Source organism: Pelophylax lessonae (genome assembly GCF_965119305.1).
Source record: "Pelophylax lessonae genome assembly, chromosome: 4".
Lineage (NCBI taxonomy): Eukaryota > Metazoa > Chordata > Amphibia > Anura > Ranidae > Pelophylax > Pelophylax lessonae.
Genome location: NC_138771.1, coordinates 183,884,978 through 183,910,870, shown reverse-complemented (window position 1 = coordinate 183,910,870; position 25,893 = coordinate 183,884,978). Strand labels below are relative to the sequence as shown.

The 25,893-nt window shown below is 38.8% G+C and overlaps 1 protein-coding gene across 1 annotated transcript in view; it reads right to left on the bottom strand.

Annotated features, from left to right (window-relative positions):
* The window catches only part of PCLO (piccolo presynaptic cytomatrix protein), a 307,080-nt gene that overhangs the window by 61,049 nt on the left and 220,138 nt on the right, over positions 1–25,893 (bottom strand). The window contains exons 9-11 of the mRNA XM_082257080.1: positions 11,560–11,668; positions 2,878–2,945; positions 483–694 (exon numbers count right to left, since the gene is read on the bottom strand). Of these exons, the coding sequence (XP_082113206.1) occupies positions 483–694; positions 2,878–2,945; positions 11,560–11,668 (389 nt within the window). The remainder of the gene's footprint in view (positions 1–482; positions 695–2,877; positions 2,946–11,559; positions 11,669–25,893) is intronic.

The window sequence follows — 25,893 nt, the reverse complement described above, 5'->3', positions numbered from 1 at the left end:
CTTGAGTCCCTCCTATTAGAACGGTTCCCATAGCACTGAATGGACCGCGACTTGTTAGGCGGCCAAGTCGCCTGACAAGTCGCGGTAGTGTGAACCGGGACTATACATGATCACTGTAAAAGATAAAATCATAACAGTTTTTTTTTTTTATTTTGCACATACATACAGGAAACAAACAGGAAAATCATAGTATTTTGATAAAGCGTTTTTTTTCAAGATCACGTTTAGGCACCTGTGCAATCTCATAACAGTTTGTGTAGTGCAATATATTAGCATCCAATCCGGTCTTTTTCCATTGAATTAAAAAAAATAATAATTAAAGTAGATGTTACTTGAATTTCAAGAGCAACTACCAACAATGAGTACATGAAAGAAAATCCATAGATGTGTTAGATTATACATTTAGAAAACTAGAAAAAATTGACTGATTGAAGACCTATCAATCGTATTGATCTTCATATTTAAAAACCAATAATATTTACCTTGCTACTGTGCCTTTTCTTGCTTACTGAAGGGGAGCCAGGCTGGCCAGGGCTAGGGACTGCACTTGAGCCTGCTGATGTTGTTCCTGAATGTATATATGATCCTTTCTCCATTGCAGAAGACACAACAGAAGGTGTCTGCTGCTGGGAAACCTTCTGGAGTTCAGCTGCTAACTGTTTTGGATCCACTCCAGGTGACTTTGTTTTCTCCACTGTAATGATACATAGAAGAAATAAGAACCTCATTGAAAAGGAGTATTGCATTATGATAGTCTTACCTGTGTATCTCTAGATTTTAACTGCTAAAGCCTTATAGTAATTGACATAGAAGATAACAGAATTTGACATACAGGATAACAGCAATAATGTCATTGATTGGCATAGATATGATAGATATCCATAGGACTGAATTATCTAATACAATTTATGAAGCTGTGTATTGGTCTCCTGATCATGATGTGCTGGCCGTTCAAAGAAGACCACTTTAGCACACAATGTATTTGTTTATACTTGTAAAATAGGTAGACCTTCTATTTTGTTCCCAATCACATCAATGTTAATGGATTTTTACCTCTTATGTTCCACAATAATTTGACATTTCAGTTGTGGGTCTGTTCATTTGTGTATAACTTTTTTATTACATGTGATACCATAGCAAGATTTTTTTTCTTATTTTGGGCCTGACAATGATTTATCTTGATAGTTTTTTTCCTACTGTTATCTTCTAGAGGTTTTCAAAGACTATAGACCTTTTTTCTATTTATGATTAGTAATAGTTTTAAAATAATAGAGGGACAATTAAAAAAAAACTTGGAAAATCTGCCCGTCAGGTAATCCAGGTCTTTGCACTGCAATTATTTACATCTTCTTTACAAATATCCATAGTTACTGTGGTAGAGTGCATTACCTTGCGACATTTAATAAATGGAAAAGTCAAAATGAAACAAGCACATAGGTGGGCCAGTGCGCAGATTGAAAAATATATAACAGTATTCCACTATCCACACAGGCAAGGTGGATGGAGGAATCTTGCTCACTGTGTTTTTTTATTCTGTGTGTTTTATCCACTTCAGCACTTGCTCATGTATAACTCTTAGACCATCACCATTTTTACATTTCTTGTGTAGACCTATTGATTGTGCAATAATTTTCATCATCACTAAAGATAATGAAGTAACACATATATCCTTTTTCAGGACAAGCAAATGCTTTCTTTTGCACTATTGCAGAAAAATATTAGTGAAGGGAAAAGGGGAGGGAGTTAATTAGGGTTAATACGGGTTATCCAAGAATTGTTAAACTTTTAAATAGGTACAATTAAAAGGGAGAAACAAAAATATTTTGCTTGTGAACTTAAATATAGCCTGAAAACAATGCCTGCAGACTTTGTTTTATTACAGTGTGTTGCAACACAGACTGAAACTTGACAGTCAAAATAATGGTCACTTACAGTTATTTCTGATATCTCTTGAGCCACAGTAGGCAAAAGAAAACCAGGTGCCAAGCTAATTTAAAACTTTTTTTTTTTGGGGGGCATATCTGGTATGCCCAAGGTCCATAGATAATTAACAAACAACGAATGTCTAAGCAAAAACAGAAACGGTAAAAACATAAAAAACGAAGATGGCCACTCGCCAAATTCCGGGTGTGGTGACATCACGTGGCTATGCCTCCTGATGTGTTTTTTCACTTGATACACTGACTTCCTCATAGGGACGTCATCACGCCCAGAAATCGGCAAGCGGCCATTATAGTTTTTTCTGTTTTATGGATGTCCATGCTTAAGGGGACAATTTCCTTGGATTTTAAACAGGTGATCTGTATTCAATGCACTGGATTAGAGAGTGCCCCTCCTTTGTAAATAATTAATTTTACTTGAATAATTAAATAGCAAAGTGTTTTACATACTACACTATGAGAGTTTTTATTCTGTATATCATTTTGGAAGGCAATCGTATTGTGAAGTGGAATGTAACCAGGTCTTTGAGCTCTTGGAGTGCCTGTGGATTATTTCTGCAGTGATATTAACCAGGGATCTGGGAAGGCTATGTCTGACCCTACCATGAGATAAGAAGCAGCATGAACAGGTGATTGAACACAGTGGTGGAGCAAATATTTCTGCACATGCATTTGGATTGAAGTACGCATGTTTTGATGCACTTTCTTCATTGGGGACACATGTCAATGATGAGAGGCAACTAATTATGCCTTTTTGCACATTTGTATCACCTATTCATTGTTGTGCATATATAAATTATTGTTTTAGTAATTTTGGTTTGAGCGCAGTGGTTTTTGGTTTTGAGTAGCAAACATCTAAGTAACAAAAAATAAATACAAATTTCTACTAACGATATCAGTTTGCAAATGACAGAAACAGCAAAGCTATGTGACTTACCAGCCTTTCCCGGTTCATGCAGCTCTAAGTTCTGAGGAGTTTCAGAATTTGATAGCATGTTGATATCTCTGGAAAAAATGGTTAAACAAACCCTGAGAAGTGAATGAAATACTATACAGTTCAACTAGTCATTGTGCTTTATCTTGTTTACATTGTATTAAAAGGCTAAATGTAGATCAATGTTTTAGTTCAGCAACAGTATTATTCTTGATTTACGACATAGTTGTCAGTGTCAGTGTACAGTATTGCAGAGACAGGATACGCTTAGAGACAAAGTATGTGGCATATTGAAGGCTTAAGCATGGTATACACATTCAATTTATTTTTCCTTCACCCAGTGGATTGAATGAAAAAAAAAAACTGACAGATCCCTAAATAAGCACAAATAATGTTGATCCTCCGCCCCCAAACCCCCCCCCCCCATCAGAATACACAGATCAGTGCCAGCAAGACCGTCTGACAGATGCTGGCTCCTATTGAACACATACTGTATACTGTAACAGGAAGTCAGCTAAATCTGGGAATGTAGTCACAGGAAGGAGATACATTTCCACCTGATTTAGAAAGTCCATTAATTAATTTAGGGTGTTGGCTACAGAGCTAGCCAGCAGGAAGTTGAAAGGCCTTCACCTGTTCAGAATGAGGGAGTTAAGGCTCTATAATTTGTTCAGAGAAATTCCTATTGTTTGCTGCCTCCAGAAGCTGTGTCCTGAAGCCATGTGGGCTGGGAGCAGGAGGACAGTCAGCGTGTGCCTCCCGACAGGATGTGTGGGCCTGGGAGAAGACCCCCCGGAGTGATGTGTGCCCGGGACGGTAACCAAGGGTGAATACGTCTCAAAGGTGAGAAGACGAACTGTTGATGTGAAAGAAACAAAGGACTGTGTTGCCCTGTGAAGCTATTATAAAAGGACTATTGAGTGTCCGCTGTAGGACAAGGAAGTCTGCCCGACGGTAGGTTGGAGACAGACACTTAGGCAGGTTCCAGTTGTGAGAAGGTAGCCGCCCAGAGAGGCAAGGATTTATTTTCTGTTTTATTTTATTTTGGATGTTTTGCTGCATACAGCCTGGTGAAGAAAACACCATTTAATAAACCACACTGTTTGTTTGCAAGCACTTGTCGGCTACCTCTCTGGGAAAACGCACCCCCCAAGGGGTCATCCACACCCGCCACCGAGCTAATCCCTTACATATGGTGGAGGTATGCAGTGGGCAGAAGCGAAGATCCCTGCAAGGAAGTGCAAATGTTTGATGAACTTTGTCTGGTGCATGAGATTGCACAATCTATGTGTGCAGGAGAGAAGATCCTGACAGAAAAAAAAAAAAAAAAAGTGTTTTAAAGAGACAGGGGTCTCAAAATTTTTTGATGAACTTTGTTGTGTCTGGTGCAAGTGACTGCACAAACTGTGTGCGCAGGAAAAGAGATCCTGCAAGAGAGAGAAAAACTACATGTGTTGAAGAGACAGTGGTCTGAAAATTGTTTGCTGGACTGTGAAAAATTTGTTTGTGGAGTTATTGAAGATGGGGCGGTCCAAACGCCTGAAAAATGCAAAGATAGATGAAATGAGAGACCGGATTCTATGGATAGAGGGGATGTTGCCGTCTGAACCAGCCCCATCCATGCCTAAAGAGAGTCTACTAAAGAGGAAGGTTGTTGTCCCTAGCAACACTGATGAAACTGCTATGGAGACGCAGTGTGCTCAGATGAAAAGTAAACTCAAAATGGAGGAGATGTTGAAACATCTGATTATATCAAATGCAGCTCAACAGCAAGCAAATGCAGCTCAACAGCAGGCAAATGCGGATTTTCAGCAGAGCTTTGCAGCTCAACAAAAGGCTCATCAAGAGAGCATGGCAGGCTGGAAACAGAGACGCCAGCAGCCAATGGAGGCCATCGGTTTGGAGGAAACCGAGTATGTGTGCAGGGCTGAGTTGGATGCCTTGCAACGGAAAATGGAAGAAAAGGAACAAGCCTTGGAATTGCTTAAAATGGAGCATAGAAACTTGCAGGAAACAAATGAACTACTCAAGTCTCATGTGTCACAGTGGGAAGAATCCACTGCTCTTCTTTTGGTCGAGTTGCAAAAACGCAGAGAGACTATAATGGAGAAAGATACCATCCTCATGGAAAAGGAAAGTGAAATTCAGACTTTGCAGAAGCAAAGTATGGCTGATATGTTGGAGTTGCGTAATCAGCTGGAAAAAAGTCTTCAGTCTTTGGGAGCTACAAAAATAGACCTGCAGGAGTCGCAGGAACAGAATGTTGCTCTGGAAGCGACATTGTCTCTCAGCGACAAAGAGAAAAGTGAAAGAGAGGCTAAATTACTGAGTACTGTGTATGAGCTCACTACTTTAAGCAATGTGGTAGATGAATGGCGTGCGGACTGTGAAAGTTGGAAAGGGGAAGCCCAACGTGTCCAGCAGCAGTTAAAGGAGAAAGAAGCCTGTGTGGCAGAATTACATTCTTATTCCCAGATGCTAGCCAATGAGGTGAAGGCTCTTATGCAGGGAAAAGAAGATTGTGAACATAAGAGGGAAAAAGTAGAGGCACAGCTTCTGGAATCGCAAGTCAAGGTGTCAGAAGGTGACCGATTGTGTGCTAAGCTGTCAGAGAAGGCAAACCGACTGCAGGTTGAGTTGGACAATGTTACAAATCAGCTTTCTCAAGCAGACAGCAAATCTAGAGAAATTGCGGAAGATTTTTCTATCTTGGAATCGCAGCTGCAAGACACGCAGGAACTCTTACAGGAAGAGAGGTGTCAAAGGCTGAGTTTTAGCACAAAGCTCAAACAAATGGAAGATGAGAAAAATGGCTTCCTGGAACAATTAAAAGAGGAGGCGGAAGCAAAGAAAAACCTATCAGAGCAAGTCGCAACATTGCAAGCGCAGATAGCGGTTATGAAAAAACGCATGGAAGAAAGCGTTGGTTCATTACAGTGTGTTGAAGATGTGAAAAAGAAGTTTGATCAGATGCTTGGTGAAGAGAAGAATGTGTCTGCAAAATATGCAGAAGAATGCGCACGTGCAGAAACGGAGGTGCGTGATAACGAGAGCAAAGCCCTGTTCTTGGCTCGCTCTTTGGAGGAAGCTCTAGAGTGTAAGGCTGAACTAGAAAGTGTTAAACAGCTGCGTACAGAAATGGAAGAATTGGTCAGCTCCAAGGATGATGTTGTGAAAAGCGTTCAGGAGCTAGAAAAGTCTAAGCGAGCCTTAGAACAGCAACTAGAAGAGATGAAGATTCCGTTGCAGGAACTGGAAGAGGAATTCCAGGCAACAGAGGATCTGTCCCAAAGAGGGGATAGTGTGCCTGATGCAGTTTTTAAAAGGATCAGTGTTTTGGGGTCTGTCCTGAGTGAGCCTCAGAAATGTGACGACATGTGGCTTGAATCACCCCTTTGGAATAAACCGTTCCTTCAAAAACTTCAAGCATTGGAAAATGTATCATTAGAGCTTCAGCAAACAAAGGAGCTGAGTAAGAAATGTGGTGATTTCTCAGTTCAGGCTGAAAACCTAGTGGAGAAAACTAAGGCTGTTGGTGAAAACGTGAAGCAAATGAATAAGTGCCTTTCAGGGAGTGTTTCCAAAATGGAACTGGTGAAAGACGGGTGGCAGAAGTTTGATCGTGATCTTGAGATGCATTCCATGTGGAATTCAGATAGAGAAAAAGAACTAGGTGACCTTGAGCGGTCAAATAGTTCAGCAGAAAGTGCATTGAAGAAACCTGTAAAAGAATGTGTTGCAGTTCCATGCTTCTTCACTGATGCAGAGAGGAGGTCTATAATGGATACCACCCAGATCGCTGGGTTCAACTGTGTTGTTGCCTTTGACCCCTATGTTGGTGGAAGGAAAGTTGATGATGTTCTGGTTGGCTACTTCTGTGAAGAGTTTGGCAAGAAATATAAACTCAATATCAAATCAAATAGTAGGCCTTTACTGCGACTCGCTCAGGAGGGCGAAAAGTTTAAGAAGTTGATGAGTGCAAATGCTTCAGATCTGCCTATGAATATGAAATGTTTGAATGATATTGATATCTCTGGGAAAAGGAACAGGGGTCACTTTGAAGAAATGTGTGACAGCCTGTTGTCTCAATTGGAAAATCCTCTGCACAGCATCTTAGAGCAAGCAAAGCTCAAGAAGGAAGATCATTCCCTTTTACAACAAAAAGTCAATGATTGTGTACAGCTGTATGGAGAGGCAACTCAAGTCACAGAGGGATGTCAAGAGTCCCTACTTGGAACAAAGCTTAGTGAAGCAAAGGTTCTCAAAGTTGTGTGGAAAACATTTATGGATGGCAGAGAGAGGCGTCTTAAGAATGTTGAAGACATTAAGACTAGCCCAATTGAGTTGCCTATGGATCACGGTCCTCCGTGGTGGATTGGACAGACGGTTATGAGGGACAAGCTGTCTGACATTTATGAGAAAGCTGTCAATGAAGATGACAGAAACGAGAAGGAGCGAAATGATGCCAAAAATGCAGTTGAAGAATGTGTATATGAGATGAGAGACAAACTGTGTGGCATTTATGAGAAATCCGTCAATGAAGATGACAAAACAGTTTCATCCGGAAGCTTGAGGATAATAGGAGGCTTATCAGTGAGTCAGCAGTGCTTGACACATGCGTGCCTGGAAATCTGTGTCCCAACCCTAGGGTTGAAACAAGAGGGGGGGGTATGTAACAGGAAGTCAGCTAAATCTGGGAATGTAGTCACAGGAAGGAGATACATTTCCACCTGAATTAGAAAGTCCATTAATTAATTTAGGGTGTTGGCTACAGAGCTAGCCAGCAGGAAGTTGAAAGGCCTTCACCTGTTCAGAATGAGGGAGTTAAGGCTCTATAATTTGTTCAGAGAAATTCCTATTGTTTGCTGCCTCCAGAAGCTGTGTCCTGAAGCCATGTGGGCTGGGAGCAGGAGGACAGTCAGCGTGTGCCTCCCGACAGGATGTGTGGGCCTGGGAGAAGACCCCCCCGGAGTGATGTGTGCCCGGGACGGTAACCAAGGGTGAATACGTCTCAAAGGTGAGAAGACGAACTGTTGATGTGAAAGAAACAAAGGACTGTGTTGCCCTGTGAAGCTATTATAAAAGGACTATTGAGTGTCCGCTGTAGGACAAGGAAGTCTGCCCGACAGTAGGTTGGAGACAGACACTTAGGCAGGTTCCAGTTGTGAGAAGGTAGCCGCCCAGAGAGGCAAGGATTTATTTTCTGTTTTATTTTATTTTGGATGTTTTGCTGCATACAGCCTGGTGAAGAAAACACCATTTAATAAACCACACTGTTTGTTTGCAAGCACTTGTCGGCTACCTCTCTGGGAAAACGCACCCCCCAAGGGGTCATCCACACCCGCCACCGAGCTAATCCCTTACAATACCCATGTACTGAAAGTCGGCTGGTTCCTCTTGGGCCGGCTGACTTTTAGTGCATTTGTACCGGCCTTTATAATTGCTTGGTAAACATGTTAGTGTGGATTCTTATTTTAGTGTATGCTTTCTTATAGATGTAATGAGTAATCTTGCTTTGTTGTTTCTTGTTGCTGTCAAGCGCATTGATTCTACTGCAATAAATGGGGTACATTAGCTTTCATCTTCTGAACAAAGTGACAATGTGTATGTTTTTGTTACAGAATTTAATTTTAATTTTTGAAACCTGAAAACTCAATAAACACTTACTGATGTGAAATCTCTAATAAAGTAAGGCGCTGTTATCTCCATCAACCAGATCTCAATGCGTTTCACCATTCATAGGCATCTTAAGGAAATCTATGATGCCTATAAATGGCAAAATTAAAACAAAAATAACATCTGCGCTTGATAAATGAGTAAAATGGAGGCAGCTAGCACCAATAGGTAAGATTGTGACCCACAAAGAAACAGTATGCAACAGGGTGCAGCGCCAAAAAATGAAAATACAATAAAGAAGCTCAGTCCAAAAAAGGAATGTCCATGGATAAAAGAGGTGATCCCCACACCAAATGTCATGAATCATGAGTGCACACGTCACCACTGTGTCAGGAGAACTTGTCCGGGAAGTATGGACGGCGGGGTGCGGGGTCAGGAAATCATACACAATTGATGATAGTAAAAAGTAATGTATTGATGCAGTAAAGTGGAAGTATCCCCTCATTTCAAGAAAATGGGTTTGATTACCTGTTGGTGTGTATCTGCCTGGTGTTGGAGAAGAGGAGAATCGATTGCTGGCCTTATCCATCCAGTCTTATTGCAGATAGAATTCATGGGCTTTCCACACACTCGTTTTGACCACTCTGTAATTTGAGGGTCATCATCACCTTTTGGTAAGCAGGTTTTTCTTTTGACACAGTGGTGACGTGTGCTCTCAAGATTCATGCCATTTGGTGTGGGGATCACCTCTTTTATCCATGGACATTCCTTTATTGGACTGAGCTTCTTCATTGTATTTTCACTTTTTGGCGCTGCGCCCTATTACATACTATCAATGGAAATATGCACTGAGATCTGGTTCCTGTTTGAAGCACATGTTTAACCACTGAGGTTATATCCGGAAACTCAGTGGAACGCATGCTGGATGGCCGATCGGAGTGAGGGGGTGAGACATTACCGGTGCCAAAGAGTGTGGGGTGCCGTAGAGGCAATTCAAGCTGGTATCGGTCTAGGCACTTTTCATGAAAGCTGAATACCTAGAGATGTTATGGAGAGGATACTTTTAATAAATGGTATTGCACGATCATCTTGTTTTCTTGCCTTTATGTCGTATGCAATCTGCTGTCTGAGAGGAGGTTGTGCACCAGGGCTAAGAGTGTGCGTTGTGGAAGGATTTCTGGATGTTTTGGAGTCCCTTCCCCTATAAAACTTAGTGGTCCCTTGGACTAGGGGACTCTGGTGAACATATATAGTTTGCCTTTCACGAGGTGGAGCACTTAATTCAAGGAAGAAGAGCACATTTATTTATTGGTTGGGGGTCACAGTGATTGGGAATCATCACAGATTATTGGAACTTTATTTTATAGTGGAATGTCACCATTATGAATACATTTTTGGTTATCAAATGCTAACATTTTGTATTTATTATTCAATTTTTCACTTGCACTTCATGATATTTATGGGGAGTTGATGTATACACTTGTTTGTTTGTATGTACACTGCAAATGCAAGTTATGTCATAACAGCACCTTACTTTATTAGAGCTTTCATGTTATAAGTGTGTTTCACATTTAAAGGGGCGGCAGTTATTTGGTAGGTTTTTTTCACCGACACTGGGTTGGCGCCTTCAATGGGTTTTTAAAACACTTACTGATGCTAAACTTCAATGTCATCTTTAACTCTAACTGTAAACCTGATGCCTAAAGGTAATCTTCAGCCTAGCCCTTAACACTAGTCTTAACCCTCAGCCAAAATGTACACTGTCCCTGTTATGCATACTATATTGTCTAAGTGATCAATGCCATCAAGGCACTACTAGCATTGAAAATAATCTTACATTGAAGTGAAACGAATAACATAAAAGCTTTGGTGCTTGTGGATAAAATTACTTTCTTGTTTCTTACCAATATTTTTACCCGAGGGCTTTTCTTATATTTGCATTGCCACACTACATAGTGAACACATAAATAATATTTGATTTGAATGTATGATGTTAAAGATGGCTGTGCATTGTGTTTTTCTTTTTTGATCAGTTAACTTGTGCTGAACACAGATACACATCTACACTTTCCATCATCAACCTTGCTCAATTATCAAACCCCAATGATTGGCTTGCTCCCTTGCCATCTTTATCAATGGCTACGCTAAAATATATATTAAAAATGTGTGCAGTGTACAAATGGCATGTCTGCTTATCTTGTTTTAAGGCGGCACTTATTAATCTGCCTTGTTGACTTCAAAGTTCACCTTTATGACATTGGATTATTTTATTAGCTTTTTACTGAATAATAAGCTCAAAACTGATGTGTTATAGAATCTTTTAATGTTTGTATAAAATATTAGTTTACATGATTTATTTATGACACTAATTCTACAAAGCGGGGCTTTTCAATCAGAAAGCCTAGATATACCTGCACAATTGGGGCACCTGTATACAATGGAATCATCTGATTTTACTCTGCTAGGAGTAAGGAGAAAAGGTGTGCCTCTTCTGTGCGAGTCATCTTTAATCTAGTTAATGTGTTCTTCCTTTAACTCAGCTTTACTTATCTGTGTCAGGAAAGCTAGTATTATTTCTGCATTAAAACCTTTGGGGATTGAGTTACTAAAACTGGAGAGTTCAAAATCTGATGCAGCTTTGCATAGAAACCAATCAGCCTCCAGATTTTTTTGTCAAACCTTAATTAAAACAGTTGATCTCAGAAGGTGATTGGCTACCATGCAGAGCTGCAAAAGATTTTGCACTCTCTAGTTTTAGTAAAACAACCAATCTGGCTATTATTGGTAAATCAAATATTGAAAACAGTATCTATCTATCTATCTACATATATATAATATATATATATATATATATATATATATATATATATATATATATATATATAATGCTAGAACACAGAAAACAGTGCTGTATACTATATGCAGCTATGCAGCTTAGTCTACACACCCAAAACTATTTAAAGGGACGTGGAGTTAAGTATTAATGTAACTTTCATAATTATCCAGTTAGTATTCACAACCAAAAGTGACATTAATAACCGGAACAAAGGAAGATGAAGATAAACTCACAGTCTTACACATATTTCTGCTTCCCCACTTGATTGACTAATGATACTTTGAACTTCTTCATATGTCTTTGCAGTTAATGGGAAACCATTCCATTCTAAAATTTGCATTCCTGTAAAAAATAGTCACATGTTGTTATTTTAATTACAAATCTACATATTAAAAATGTATATTTTTACTTCTTTCTGTTAATTTAGACTTTATATTATGGGCAGCTCTTTGTATATTAAAAATCTGGTAATTGCCGGTTGCCAAAATGATCACCAAAAGTAGCTGTAGCACGACTGTTAGCTATATATATATATATTTATATGTATATTGAAACTACAAAAATGTTGCAGCAAACTAGAATATTTTTACATCCTAATTTGAAAATTGCAACGGATCAAATGTATTGTTACCACTTTGTTCTCAATCCAATTATTCACAATTTATGTGAGCATTTATTGTATCAATGGCAAACTGCCACATCTGTGGTTATCCAAAAAAGCAATACAATGAACAATCATGTGCAAAGCACAGCATGCCATAGCAATAAATCATATTTCCTTTTGATGCAGTCAGACTATTAATGTGGCTTTCTGACTGCCTGTTATGGATTACTGCACTTTGCATGCTTCTTATTAAATAAGCAAATGAGCAAAACTGATTTAGTGCAGGTGCTCGGATGTTTAATGTGCACAAAGTGCAAACTCTCACATGCTTTTTACTTAATTGGCAGGTCAAATCCAACTATGGTACATGTCACGAGAGTAAACATTATGTTTTAATGCCCGCTTTAAAGAGGCACTGTCACTTTGTCCGTGCAGGGCAGTGTCTCTGCAAATAATCCACCACCACAACCTCCTACTAATCTTACCAGTGCTCTCTCACCACTCCTTCTGCGTCAGGAGCTTTCCATAATTCCTGCCACTTTTGGCTACGGATGAGCATGTGGCCTTCTTCCCAGTGAGAGTACTTGGGTCTATCAGCCCGTCACTAGTCCTGTAAACTGGTAAGGTGAGTATTGGGGGGGGGGGGTTGTGGAGACACTATAGTTTGTCCTTTAATGACAGTGTCGTGTCTCTTTACACTTTTTTACTTTTGGTAACACTTGGCTATTGGAGTTAAAGGACTGTTCTCATCTATTACAATGTGCCTTTTTAAGCATAAAATAACTGTATAAATTAGTAGCTGTATTGTGCTAAAAAAATGTGATTATCATTTTCAGATATCTAGTATAACTTGCTGCTTTAGGTAGCAGTGCGGACATTTGCTAGGTGTACTTAAACAAAAGCTAAAAGGTGTTCACAACATCCAGGTGATGCAATTATATTAAACAATTGAATTGCATCCTTAAACAATTATATTATATTAAACAATTGCATCCTTCCGATGTAGAATAAAACAATCCACAAAACCCATAGTGCACCATGATATAGTGTATCATCAGTATGTCTGAGGGAATGTGATTTCTTAAAGTAGCTTTTTTTCCACTTGTAAAATTTAATGCTTTGAAGGGCAGGTTCAAACTCAACAAAAAGCTGAATTTTAAATATTGGGCAGGTCTAAAAAAATTTTAAGATGATTAGGAAATCTAGTAGTATACATTAGATTAGAAAGAAATCTATAAATATTTAAATAGAAAAAACACAGATATAAACGGATATAGTATAAATACAATTTAGAAAGAAAAATTGTCATCTTAAATTGTATTCATATGCTGCTTTAAGAAAGGAAGTCACATTCTCAGTTTTCACACAGCAAGCTGAGATATTTTAAAGAGAACACAAGGAATGTCCACTGCAAAATAATACAATCATCACTTACAAAAACTAAAATGGATCTTCGTACATGTTTTGCCGTATTCCTGTGCTGTGGCATAACAAAATCCAAAAAATAGTGTATTGATATCGTTGAATTAACCTGTACCACCTGCTACAAAATAATGTCATAAAACACAGGGTAGAGCCTGAAGTATAGCCTACATAACTATAAAGATTTGGAATCCATGAATCCATAGCTAAAGCCATAAATAAATATAAAAAGAAAACAAACACAATATGAAAATATAGCTTTTACGTGCAGAATGTAAATGGGTACACATGCTTGCAACAAAATACACACATAAATGCACAGGAATTAAAGTATACCTAAACACCAAACCTTTTTCATTTTGGATTGAGTAGGGTTAGTAGTTATTCTTTGGGTTTATTTGCCATCTTTATCCCATTTGGGAGATTGCTCTTCACTTTCTGTCATGTAGATACAACCAGAAGTGAAAAGAGCTGGCTATCGGAAAGGGTAGGGAGCTATACACCAGCAATCAGCCCAATCAACAAGTATCGAGGCTTCAGCTTTTCTGCTCCCAAATCAAGCCCCTGTTACACATTTCACCCTCCCATGGGTAAAATAAACCATTTCGTAGAAGAAGTGAGAAGAAACCTCTCCAACATGAGGGAAATCCCCTTAAAGGAGCAAGCACTCCCATTGGAAGAATTTCCTTCTAGTACAGTTCTGGTGACAACTCATCATTTTGGATTCTCCCTTCATTCCAGTCCCCATGACAGTGGTGATTAAGGCAAATCAGGACAAATAGGGAGAGTGAATCTCCCCAATGCTGACAAGGACAATAACAAAAAAAATGTAATAGGGGTACAAATAATAATCAAGGTTTTTATTATGTCATGCCATAGCTTAGAAATACTTCAGTCAGACTCTTGGGCTTACGTATAAAGCAGTGTATGTGACATTCACCAAAAATTCACCATGGGTGAAGCAATCACCATATTTTGCACCAGAAAGATACACCTTCAGTGAATATTTTGTGGTTTACCATTAACTGCTTCATAAATATAGACCTGAATAAAGCAGCTAGAAAATATCAGAAAATGTTACAAAAATGTCAACCAAGAAAAAGTTAGTTACAATAATTTAAAAAAATGTGATATTATTGTGCAAAAATCTAAACAACTGTCACTGTTTTTTCAGAGCAAAAATGCAGTTAATACTAGAAATGACTTGCATAATAAAATGTATAACATTTGGAGTAAAGAAGACTAGAGCAACCTGTAAAAGAATGAAGGACAGGTGATTCCTTTTTTGTTTTAATACCAAAAAACTTCACTTTTGCACAATTTGTGTATGTGAACCCTATCAATGAACTTCTTTTATCTGCTCCCTTTAAGGTTGGTTAATATACCAACCTAAAAAGTATTTTGTTATATACAATTTGTAAGTGCAAAAATTACCTTTTGATCATGTCAGAAATTCAAAGCTGTCTTGTGCACAATTCCTGTAATATCTCACAGAGAAATTATACCTCCTAGTTCTTATCATGGGACTACAGAGTGATTGACTTTTATGTTGTGTATATGGAAAATGGGGGGCTATCAGCAGTTTAGCAAAAGAAAACTGGGCAGTATATGCAGTATATTTTCAGCCCACAAAAAACTTGGGAGCTGGGTGAATTTTTAGCAGATCAGCAAGCTTTTTTTGTACATGCAGATATTGAAACATGTGGAAATGTGCACGTATTTCAAAAATGTGTTGCATGTTTTTTTTTTTTTTTTTGAAAGTAGCTCCAGTTGGAAGCAGTCCAAATAACATATAATAACCAATGTCCAAATCTAGTTCTAATTTGAGTATCAGAACTCATGTCAGATGACTTCTAAATAAGGGTACCCACACACAACCCAGTCCTGGCAAATGATGTAATATATGTTACCTGTACTTGCGATAATCACTCTAGGATTGGGTAATGTTGGAATTCCCTAGGAGGAGATAATAGGCACCTCTTTGAAAACTCTTGCTATTGTACACATATAATTTCCATTAAGCCTGTCCATCCACATCTAACCTAATTTTTGGACCAATATGCTTCCTAATATAAGATGAATGGTAGAACTGCTTTGATGGCCAGTGCAACCAGTTTCTCTTTTTCTGTTTCTACCCATCACCAGAAATATAAAGGCTACATACTGACGTGTTTGAGTGTGTACCACAAACAGTTCTTCTTTAATATGAGTCATATAAGAGCAATTATAAAACTTATTTTAGTTTGTAAGAAAGAAATATGAAAAAAAGTGGTTTAAAATTACTGAATTATAATGATATTGCCTAAAATGATAGTATAACAAAAGAATATATTGGCATAATATAAAATAAATACAGAGCCATCTGGCTATATACTATAACCTCTAGCAGTCACATCTGGTCATCTGGCAAAATCTGAGTTACTCAAATTTAAGTGGAAGAGGCTAAGCTACAAACCATGTTTTAATTGTTGCCTACTCAATGATCCCCATTTTCCTATATACATTTTCCAAAACTTTGCAATGTATATACCTTTACCTAAAGTTTATATGTGTTTGCATGATCTTAGAGCTCCAGCTTACCAATGCAAATGTGGAGGGCCAACAATGCACACAAATTCCATAGAGCAGTGATGTCACTGGCCAGAATTCATTGCTCTAAGGTTGACTCTAAGCCATTGTCATCGGGGTGAGAGTTCGATCCCACCAGCCACACTAGAAAGAGTTAGAACTGGAGCTTGGTGGTCAATTACCACTTAGAAAACATTCTAAAAACTGTACTTGCATTTTAATTTATTTGAAAATGAATACAATTAATGAGGAGCACTGCAGATGTAACATTTAGTGGGTTTATAGTTTAGCTTTTCCTATTACTTTAAAAAAATGCAATTTAGCAGGCTTAATTGTGAAAGATTGACATTTAAGCCAAATTGTCAGGTTAACACAAGATAAGTAAGGCTAAAAAAGAGGCTAAATGTATAAGGACAAAAGTAACTGGAAGTTTGACAGTTGCTGCCTTGTTTCCTACTGGTCCAAAAAACAGCCTGTAAGCTTATAAGTGTACCCAACAGTATCAAATAATACATTTAATCTAAACAAAATCAGAGTTTTGTTATTTGACACTGCTATGCACTCAAATGTTGAGAATTGGTATAGGTAGTCAGAGAGTTGAAAAGGCATCAACTGATTATCTAACAGCAGTGATTAAAGCAAATGCACATTTTAATCCAGAATAATACTATTCTGTCTATTACAAACCTGTATAAAAGGCAGACATTACTGACCCCCCCCCCCCCATGCCTGTTATTGATTTAACAGCAGTTAAACCATCTGGCAGACCAAACCTTCTAGAACAATGTTCTGTTGATTTAGGCAGGCCATACATGGTTTGAATCTCGAACTGTGTATGGGCAGGCTCAATGTAACAAGTTGATTGATCAATTGACTTAAGTACAACCAGCATGCCAGGTTTTATCTGAGACCGTTAGCAGCGGCCATAGTCGCTAGCAATTATCACTGTCTTCTCCTCGTGGGGACGGCTTCCCCCACCCTCCCCTGGGTAGACAATGGCCCGGCAGGAGGGATTCCCACATTAACACTGTCTGTGTTGATGGGGGAATTGGGGGAATTTCTTTCCTGCAACCCATTGTTGAAGGAAAGAAATTCACTCTGTGTATGGCTGGCCTGAGGAATCAAGTCAACTATACATTCTGCATCACATAAAAGTCTTTCTGATGAGAATGTGAGGCCATCTGCCCAAAGAGATCTAATCACAAAATAATGATCTGAAGCACACTAGTGAATCCACCAAGGCATGGCTCAAAAAAGAAATGAAGACTTATGAACTAGCAATGGAGCAATCCCCCAAAGACTCTCCACTTTGTCCTTCTGGGTTAAAATGCACTTAGCATCTTTCAACCCACTTTCTTTGAGCCCAGGACATCATGCAAATATCATCGAGTCATCCTTGATTCACAAAAGAATAGGAATGCAATAGAGAAGGTAATGATGTGGTAACTGTCTCTGCAGCATTTAGGACCCACTAATACCAGAGGAATGATGTAAAGATATATATAGAGATATTTAAAAAGTGAGCGTAATTCGTGCTTAAAGGTGGAGTGAGTGGAACTGAAAATGGGAAGTTGTGCTTTACCTCTGAAAATTCTAAATATTTGCAAAAAAAAAAAAATATTTATTTTTTCTTTTTTTTTTTTTTTTGTTTAGATGTCCTTTGAGCCTCGGTTCACACTAGGGCGACCTGTGAGGCGACCTGGTCGCCTCACAGGTCGCCGCAGGTCGCCTCCCATAGGGAAGCTGCGGACCCGTTCTAATAGGAGCGACACAAGTCGCTCCGACCTAGAAAAAGGGTCCGGAGCTTCTTTGGGGCGACCAGGAGGCGACCGCCATAGACTTCAATGTTATGAAGTCCGTGGCGGCCGCACCGAGGTCGCGGCGCGCTGCTCGCACCGCGATCTCGGAGGTCGCCCCGGGAAGTAGCGTCGCGGTAGTGTGAACCGGCGCTTAATAGCTTATGGTTTTGTTCTTATTATTTTCATATTCTTAAGTTTTTTTTCTAAAATATATTTAATGTTTATAGATAGAAACTTTTAGATATCTTTAACTTTTTAAACACTGATTCAGACACATAGGATACTGATGTAAGGAAATCTCTTGCACAAAACCACTGATGCAATAATATAATTGATTGTATGTTTTTGTTAATTGGCCAAGCTAGATGGTCTTTTGATAAAAACCATATACTTCGCCATATGAATTACATTATTTTACTAACGTATGACATGCATTTCAAACTCTATCATTATTTTGAAATTGTGTGCTGCATATCACAAAATAGAACTGATAAAATGTCAGAAGGTAATGAGTCATAATCTATTTGCATCTTCACACACATTACTCACTAGAGAAATCTCTGCAGCCTTTATAACATGTTTGCATAAGCTAACCAAACCTAAAGACATTATGTAAAGTTTCTTTATCACATATATACTGTATATATATATATATAGATATATATATATCTATATATATATATATATATATATATATATCTACAATATATATATATATATATATATATATATATATATATATATATATATACACACATTATCTCACAAAAGTGAGCACACCCCTCACATTTTTGTAAATATTTTATTATATCTTTTCATGTGACAACACTGAAGAAATGACACTTTGCTACAATGTAAAGTAGTGAGTGTACAGCTTGTATAATAGTGTAAATTTGCTTTCCCCTCAAAATAACTCATTACACAGCCATTAATGTGTAAACCACTGACAACAAAACTCAGTACACCCCTACACCCCTAAGTGAAAATGTCCAAATTGGGCCCAAAGTGTCAATATTTTGTGTGGCCACCAATATTTTCCAGCACTGCCTTAACCCTCTTGGGCATGTAGTTCACCAGAGATTCACAGGTTCCCACTGGAGTCCTCTTCCACTCCTCCATGATGACTTCACTGAGCTGGTGGATGTTAGAGACCTTGCGCTCCTCTACCTTCCTTTTTTAAGATGCCCCACGGATGAATAGGGTTTAGGTCTGGAGATATGCTTGGCAAGTCCATCACTCTTACCCTTAGCTTCTTTAGCAAGGCAGTGGTCATCTTGGAGGTGTGTTTGGGGTCATTATTATGTTGGAATACTGCCCTGCGGTCCAGTCTCTGAAGAGAGGGGATCATGCTCGGCTTCAGTATGTCACAGTACATGTTGGCATTCATGGTTCCCTCAATAAACTGTAGCTCCCCAGTGCCGACAGCACTCATGTAGCCGCAGACCATGACACTCCCACCACCATGCTTGACTGTAGGCAAGACACACTTTTCTTTGTACTCCTCACCCAGTTGCCACCACACATGCTTGACACCATCTAAACCAAATAAGTTTATCTTGGTCTCATCAGAAATTACACTTTCCAGTAAACCATGCCCTTAGTCTGCTTGTCTTTATAAAACTGTTTGTGGGCTTTCTTGTGCATCATCTATAGAAGAGGCTTCCTTCTGGGACGACAGCCATGCAGGCCAATTTGATGCAGTGTGCAGCGTATGGTCTGAGCACTGACAGACTGACCCCCCACCCCTTCAACCTCTGCAGCAATGCTGGCTGCACTCATACTTCTATTTTTTAAAGACAACCTCTGGATATGACGCTGAGCATGTGCACTCACATTTTTTTGACTGACCATGGCAAAGCCTGTTCAGAGTGGAACCTGTATTGTCTTGGTCATCTTACTGCAGCTCAGTTTCAGGGTCTTGGCAATCTACTTATAGCCTAGGCCATCTTTATGTAGAGCAATAATTATTTTTCTCAGATCCTCAAAGAGTTCGTTCCCAGGAGGTGCCATGTTGCACTTCCAGTGACCAGTATGAGAGAGTGAGAGCGATAACACCAAATGTAACACATCTGCTCCCTATTCACACCTTAGACCTTGTAACACTAACGAGTCACATGGCACTGGGGAGGGAAAATGGCTAATTGAGCCCAATTTGGACATTTTTACTTAGGGGTGTACTCCCTTTTGTTGCCAGTGGTTTACACATTAATGGCTGTGTGTTGAGTTAATTTGAGAGAACAGCAAATTTACACTGTTATACAAGCTGTACACTCACTACTTTACATTGTAGCAAAGTGCCATTTCTTCACTGTTGTCACATGAAAAGATAAATTAAAATATTTACAAAATGTGAGGAGTGTACTATCTATCTATCTATCTATCTATCTATCTATCTATCTATCTATCTATCTATCTATCTATCTATCTATCTATCTATCTATCTATCTATCTATCTATCTATCTATCTATCTATCTATCTATCTATCTATCTATCTACTGTATCATGTTTTTTTTAATCCAGATTGGGTAGACTAAGGATGTACTGTGCTTTCTATTCTGATTTATTTATTTTCCTTTCTTTATCTAATATATACATTTTAACATTTCATATGAAGAACATTGTAATGATCATGTATCTATATATTGTTATAGTATTTGTAGGTGGAGATCTCAGAATCTGATAAAGCAGGGTTTTCCAAGAAACATGTCAACTTTACAAGCTGATCTCAAGGCCTTATGATTAGCGACTTCAGGTGGCTAATTTATATACATGGTTTTAAGTATTTTAATGTTTATATTTTGAATAAAGTGTTTAAAAATAATTATATTTCAATTTGTTGGTCTGCACTGTATCCGTGGAGATATACTTAAACTCCATTTTTCTACATACATCTTATTAATCTGAACACTTGTGAAGAAACTTACTTTGTGAAGTTCCCTACACATTTACATCCTTGAGTTCTGTGACATGTATTCCCTATGCCCTGTGAGTAGGCAATGTTGTGTCACACATTTCACAGAGCCTTCCTTCTGAACTAAGAAGGGCTGAGAGGAATAACTTCAGGAGGCAAAGTCAATCACTGCTTGCAGGAAGCAAGATACCATAGCAAGCATAGTTGTTAGAAATTGAAAGTAATCAGCAAAGCATGCAAGGATTCCAGAAAGATGTAGAAAGAAAGGGCCAGAAGGCAGACAGAATATACAACAGGAAAGACGATTTTGTTCAAGAAGCTTATACTGGATTGTCAAAAATAACTATTGTTTGTAGTGCTATAAGAATGCTGACGTTATAAAATTAAAGTGTGTGCTGTGAATATAGATCCCCTTTAATCTTGCTGATTTTCTATTAGTCTCTGCTGTAGATGGTTGTATACTACCCATTAGTATACCTTCAGATAATTAAAAAACCTGTAAAAAAAAACATAGAAGTCATGGTTTCTAATCTTTAGTTTACCTGCTCTAGTTTCTTAGAATCTTTAAGGCGGTATTAAACCCCAAACCAAAAATGTAATATTTTGCATCTTACCAATCATTAGATGTGGTGGCTGAATAAGTGTACTTTTTATGACTTTTCCCTTTGTTTTCACCTGGTGATGTGGCCAGCATTTTTAATCTGGGGGGAGGGGAATGTTAGATGCACTAGCAGATTTAAATGCATTAACAAATCGAGGACACACTCAAGCCAACACGTTTCAAACGGTTACAGCAGTTTTTTTCTTTTTGGAACAAAATTTTACATAAATAAATAAATAAATGTTGATCATTGTAAGCACTGCTAAATGGTTTCTCACAACCCTCCTACTGCTACATCCACAGGTTAGCTTGTTCTGCTGAAAAACAACACACTTGTGGCAGGATCACCAGGTGAAAGTAAAAGAAAGGAATCCTACAAACGAAAACGAATGCAGCTATTAAATCTATGAATCAGTTAGCTGTGTATTCAATAAATATTTCCTTTGGGGTTTATTGCTGATTTAAATACTAAAACACTACTGTCTATACACCACTTTTGTGGAAGATAGATAGAAGAGAAGGCAAAAAGTAGGTAAATATTTGACAACACCAACTGTGGAACTTTATTCAGGGATGCTTCACTACAATGATCACTATACCTTGACTTAAAATAAGAGTGCAGTTCAAAATGTAGGGAACTTTAAAGTGTATCTAAAGCCAACATTTTTTTTTTTGAATGGGGTGGATTAGAAACCCTGCCAGGTTTTATTGCTGTTGCTGAGATAATTAGTTTATTGCTGAGATTTCTAAAATCTCTGTACAACTGTCTTTTAACTTACCAAATCTATGTAATATGGGGACAAATATAAACAATCACTTCTGTTTGTATCCATTATGCAGAGCCTCACATCATTCATTGCACAGGGCCTCTAGTGATATATTTAAAGGAGATTGTACACTTAGAATATATAATGTATGGTCAGCTTTACAGCAACATGAACAGAATGCTAATTAAGTAGGGTAAATGCTAAAAACTCTTTTTATTGTTTTCGGTTTCTCTTTTTATTGTTGTCTGTTTCTTTTTTAGGGTCCATGCACGCTGGCTTAAAAATCACTGCTTCTTCAGGAGGTTTGTGTTTTCCCTGTAGAAGCAGCCCAGTGTTATCCCATGTGTCCATGCACATTAGGACATTTAGAGGCATATTTTAAGCTCAGCGTTTAGAGGCAGAAAAAAAACCCTTCTGGCTTGCATTTTTGATTGGAGTTGGTAGAAAAAACACTAAACACTCCTTTGTACACCTAAATGTGAACAAAAACGCTTTTTATAAGCATTTTTTTTCTTCTGTCAAGGGAATTAGCATTTTTCAAACCCAGTGTGCATGAAGTATAAAAGTTCATAAGCAGCACTTGATAGAAGGGAAAATCCACCACCTTCAGTGCGTCTGATAGCACACACCACCAACATATGATCTCTAAATCTCCTTACCAGAATGAAGATGAAAAAAGCATGTAGCTAGTGTCGGCAGAGGATCAACCCAATGATATGTCAGTCCCCAATTGCAGCTTTAAACCAATCAACAGGGATGGTGTAATTCGATATAACTCTCCAGCCAGCAACTCAGATGTAAACCAAGAGGGATAAAGGAGATCTCATAGTGCAGTATGTTCAATAACTTTTAAAATGTATTTGCAAACATACTTACAAAAGCAGATAAAATCCAAGCATTAAAACATTTCAGAAGTCCCAGGTCATTCAGCATGTGCATGTCAGCGTGCCCTGCTGATGCATTTTGGCCAATCAGCCGTCATCTGACACCTCAGACGACGGCTGATTGGCCAAAATGCATCAGGTGGGCATGCTGACACGCACATGCTGAATGACCCGTGACCTCTGAAATGTTTTAATGCTTGGATTTTATCTGCTTTTGTAAGTATGTTTGCAAATACATTTTAAAAGTTATTGAACATACTGCACTTTTACACTTTATTTATGCTCTTGTTTATGCATTTAGCTGGCTGCTTGAACCTCCTTTTTCTGTGAACCTTTATGGTTCTTCCTAAAAGGGTTTTTTTATTGTATAGCACGGATATTTTTATATTTTTTATTTCCAGTGTGCATGAAGCCTTGCAGATTTTCTCCCACACCCTGTCTGGGTAAACGTTGTCACCAGAACAGAAAATTAGGGAAATCTCCCTATCAGAGCAAACGTTTCACTTTAAAGCTAAATTTTAGTAAAAACATCATTATTTTCTTTACAGGTTGAATTACATTATGTAACAAAGTATGTTCCTTAATGTACAGATTGATGGATTATGTAGAAATCTTCTCAGAATTCCTGCCTTGTTCTCTTCCTCCTGCTGAAATTCTAGTACTGTGGGGGGTCAACATCTGATCTCCAGCCTCAGCTGGACTAATGATGATCCAATAGAGATATCTATGCCCCTTCCTGTCCTCTCCTCCACTTAGAAAAGCTATTTCACAGATAAAACTGTCTGTAACATGATCTGTAAATGGGGGAGAGAAACCTGTGGCTGATCAGACTCTCCTTCTTTCCCAGATCAATTTAAACAATTTAATCAGTGAAAGAAAATGTCTTAAATCGGAGTTCCGGACAATTTTTTTTAGCTAAAAATACCCCTAGAATAATCCAGGCTCATGCATTAAAATAAAGATATCCAGTAAACTGTCCCCTGTTTTGTTGACATCGCAGCATGAATTACTTACTTTGAGCAGTTGTTGTACAGCGAGGCCATCTGCTGGTGTGGGCATCTAAAGCCGCAGTGTCCCTCTTCCGGGATTTTGCGTATGCGCAGTGCATTGCAAGCGAGCCCCACAGCTTGCAGGACAGGTTTCCATAGCCCATTGACTCCTGGGATTGATGACGCTCCTCTCCCAGGAGCCAATGCAAAGCCGGAAATGACGTAGTTGGCCACGGCCACATAAGGAGGAAGTGAAAAGAAGTGAAAAGATTTTGCTCCATAAATAAGGTAAGTCAACTGGAAAAAAATAAAATAATTGCCAATTCATTTTTAGGATGCCCACAAGTGCTGCATGGAGGGCACTGTAAAATGTGGGTGGAACTCCGCTTTAAAGAGGAAGTAAAGTCTTATTTAATTGTACCTACAAGTAAGTCTATAATAAGATTTACCTGTAGGTACTGTGAATATCTCCCAAACTTGGACAGTTCAGGAGATATTCAGAGTGCATGTAGCCAATGACATCTTCCGCGCAAGTGCTCTAAAGGTCCGGCTTACCGTGCCGTTTCTTTGGAGCCCGTGCCACAAACGGCTGCTTCCGCAAACCCGGAAGAAACACCGGGGGAGATATCAGCTGTCTCAGTGGTGTGCTTCAGTCACATCTCTGCTCACAGTGCCCGCTTCCTTCCCAGATGTTGCTGTCCAACATCAGGGAAGGGATCAGGGACTGTGAGCAGAGCTGTCTTTGAGCCACCGGGCCTGGAGGACATTAGAGCTGCCCCAATATTAAAATTGATCAGACTCGATTAAGATGCTAAGAGGCCTGAAGAGCTGAGGGTCCAATTTCTCTGGTGAGTGGGGATACGAGAGGGGAGTGCGGCACACTTCACAGTATGTTTACATGAAGCACTTCAGCATCTTCATATGGATTTTGGAGCACTGATCACTTTAAATGAGAGATTTTGAAAGACTTTTTATATGTTTTTTTGAGCACATCGTGTTATATGATTGTATTTATAAACTGTGAGAGACAAACCAAAGACAGCCTCTTGCTCCTTGGCTAGGTGTTGTTTACTGTATGAAGCTATAAAAAATAGGAGGCTTGTCCCCTAAAACACATAAGTCTCTCAACTGTGTGTCATTGGAACAGAAGATGGGGGCCTATGGCTGGAGTTTTTGTTCAATAAGCCTGTTTTTATTCATGTTTGTGAGTATATTATTGTTTATAATTTTTAATGAATGGGTACGGCGAAAATGAGTAAGGTGTTTGCCCCCTCCTGTGTATGTTTTTACAGTGTGTTGAAGATTATTCAGTCTAAGGTGGGGCTGAATTGAGCAATACATTACTTGCCAAGATATTATGTGAAGAGCCTTAGTCTGAGTGCTGGATGGTTTGCAACTTACTATATGAAGCTACTATTATCCTTTTTACTTTTATGCTTCTGAAAGGCCTGGCAAGTAAGGGACAGTGCTGTGTCTTCCTGTAAACCATAGCGGACTATAATTTCAGTCAAAAAAAGCACAATGTCGGGACTAGGATCACCCACTGGTAGCACTAGGGTCCCCAGAGATAAAAAGTGTAATTCTGGTGGCCCCCAGCAGGTGTCTCTCTGCATCAAGCAGATCCTAGTAACTAGGCTCCACCTTATCCTGGCTGCTGGGAAGGTATACAACCCCTCCCTTGATATTCATAAGTGCTTCGGTGTTAGCTATATACCTCCTTGCTGATTATACTGACCCCTGCCTTATCTTGTATATTGCATCTAGTTCCCTAAATCCTGTTATCCCATCTCTGCTCCCCTTGTTTCCAGTCCCAGTCATGCTCTGTTATGTCAGCTTCCCTCCATTTTTATATATGTATTATAGTTAGGTTGTTGGTTTGGTTTTGCTTTACTGTTCTGTTTTTTTCACTTTTGCTTTGCTTATTGTTTGTTGGTGTTGGATTGGTGTTGTGTGCATTAGTAAACCTTATTTTAATCTTGCTCAGTCTGATTCCATTTTTCTAAGTTCAGCTACACTTACCT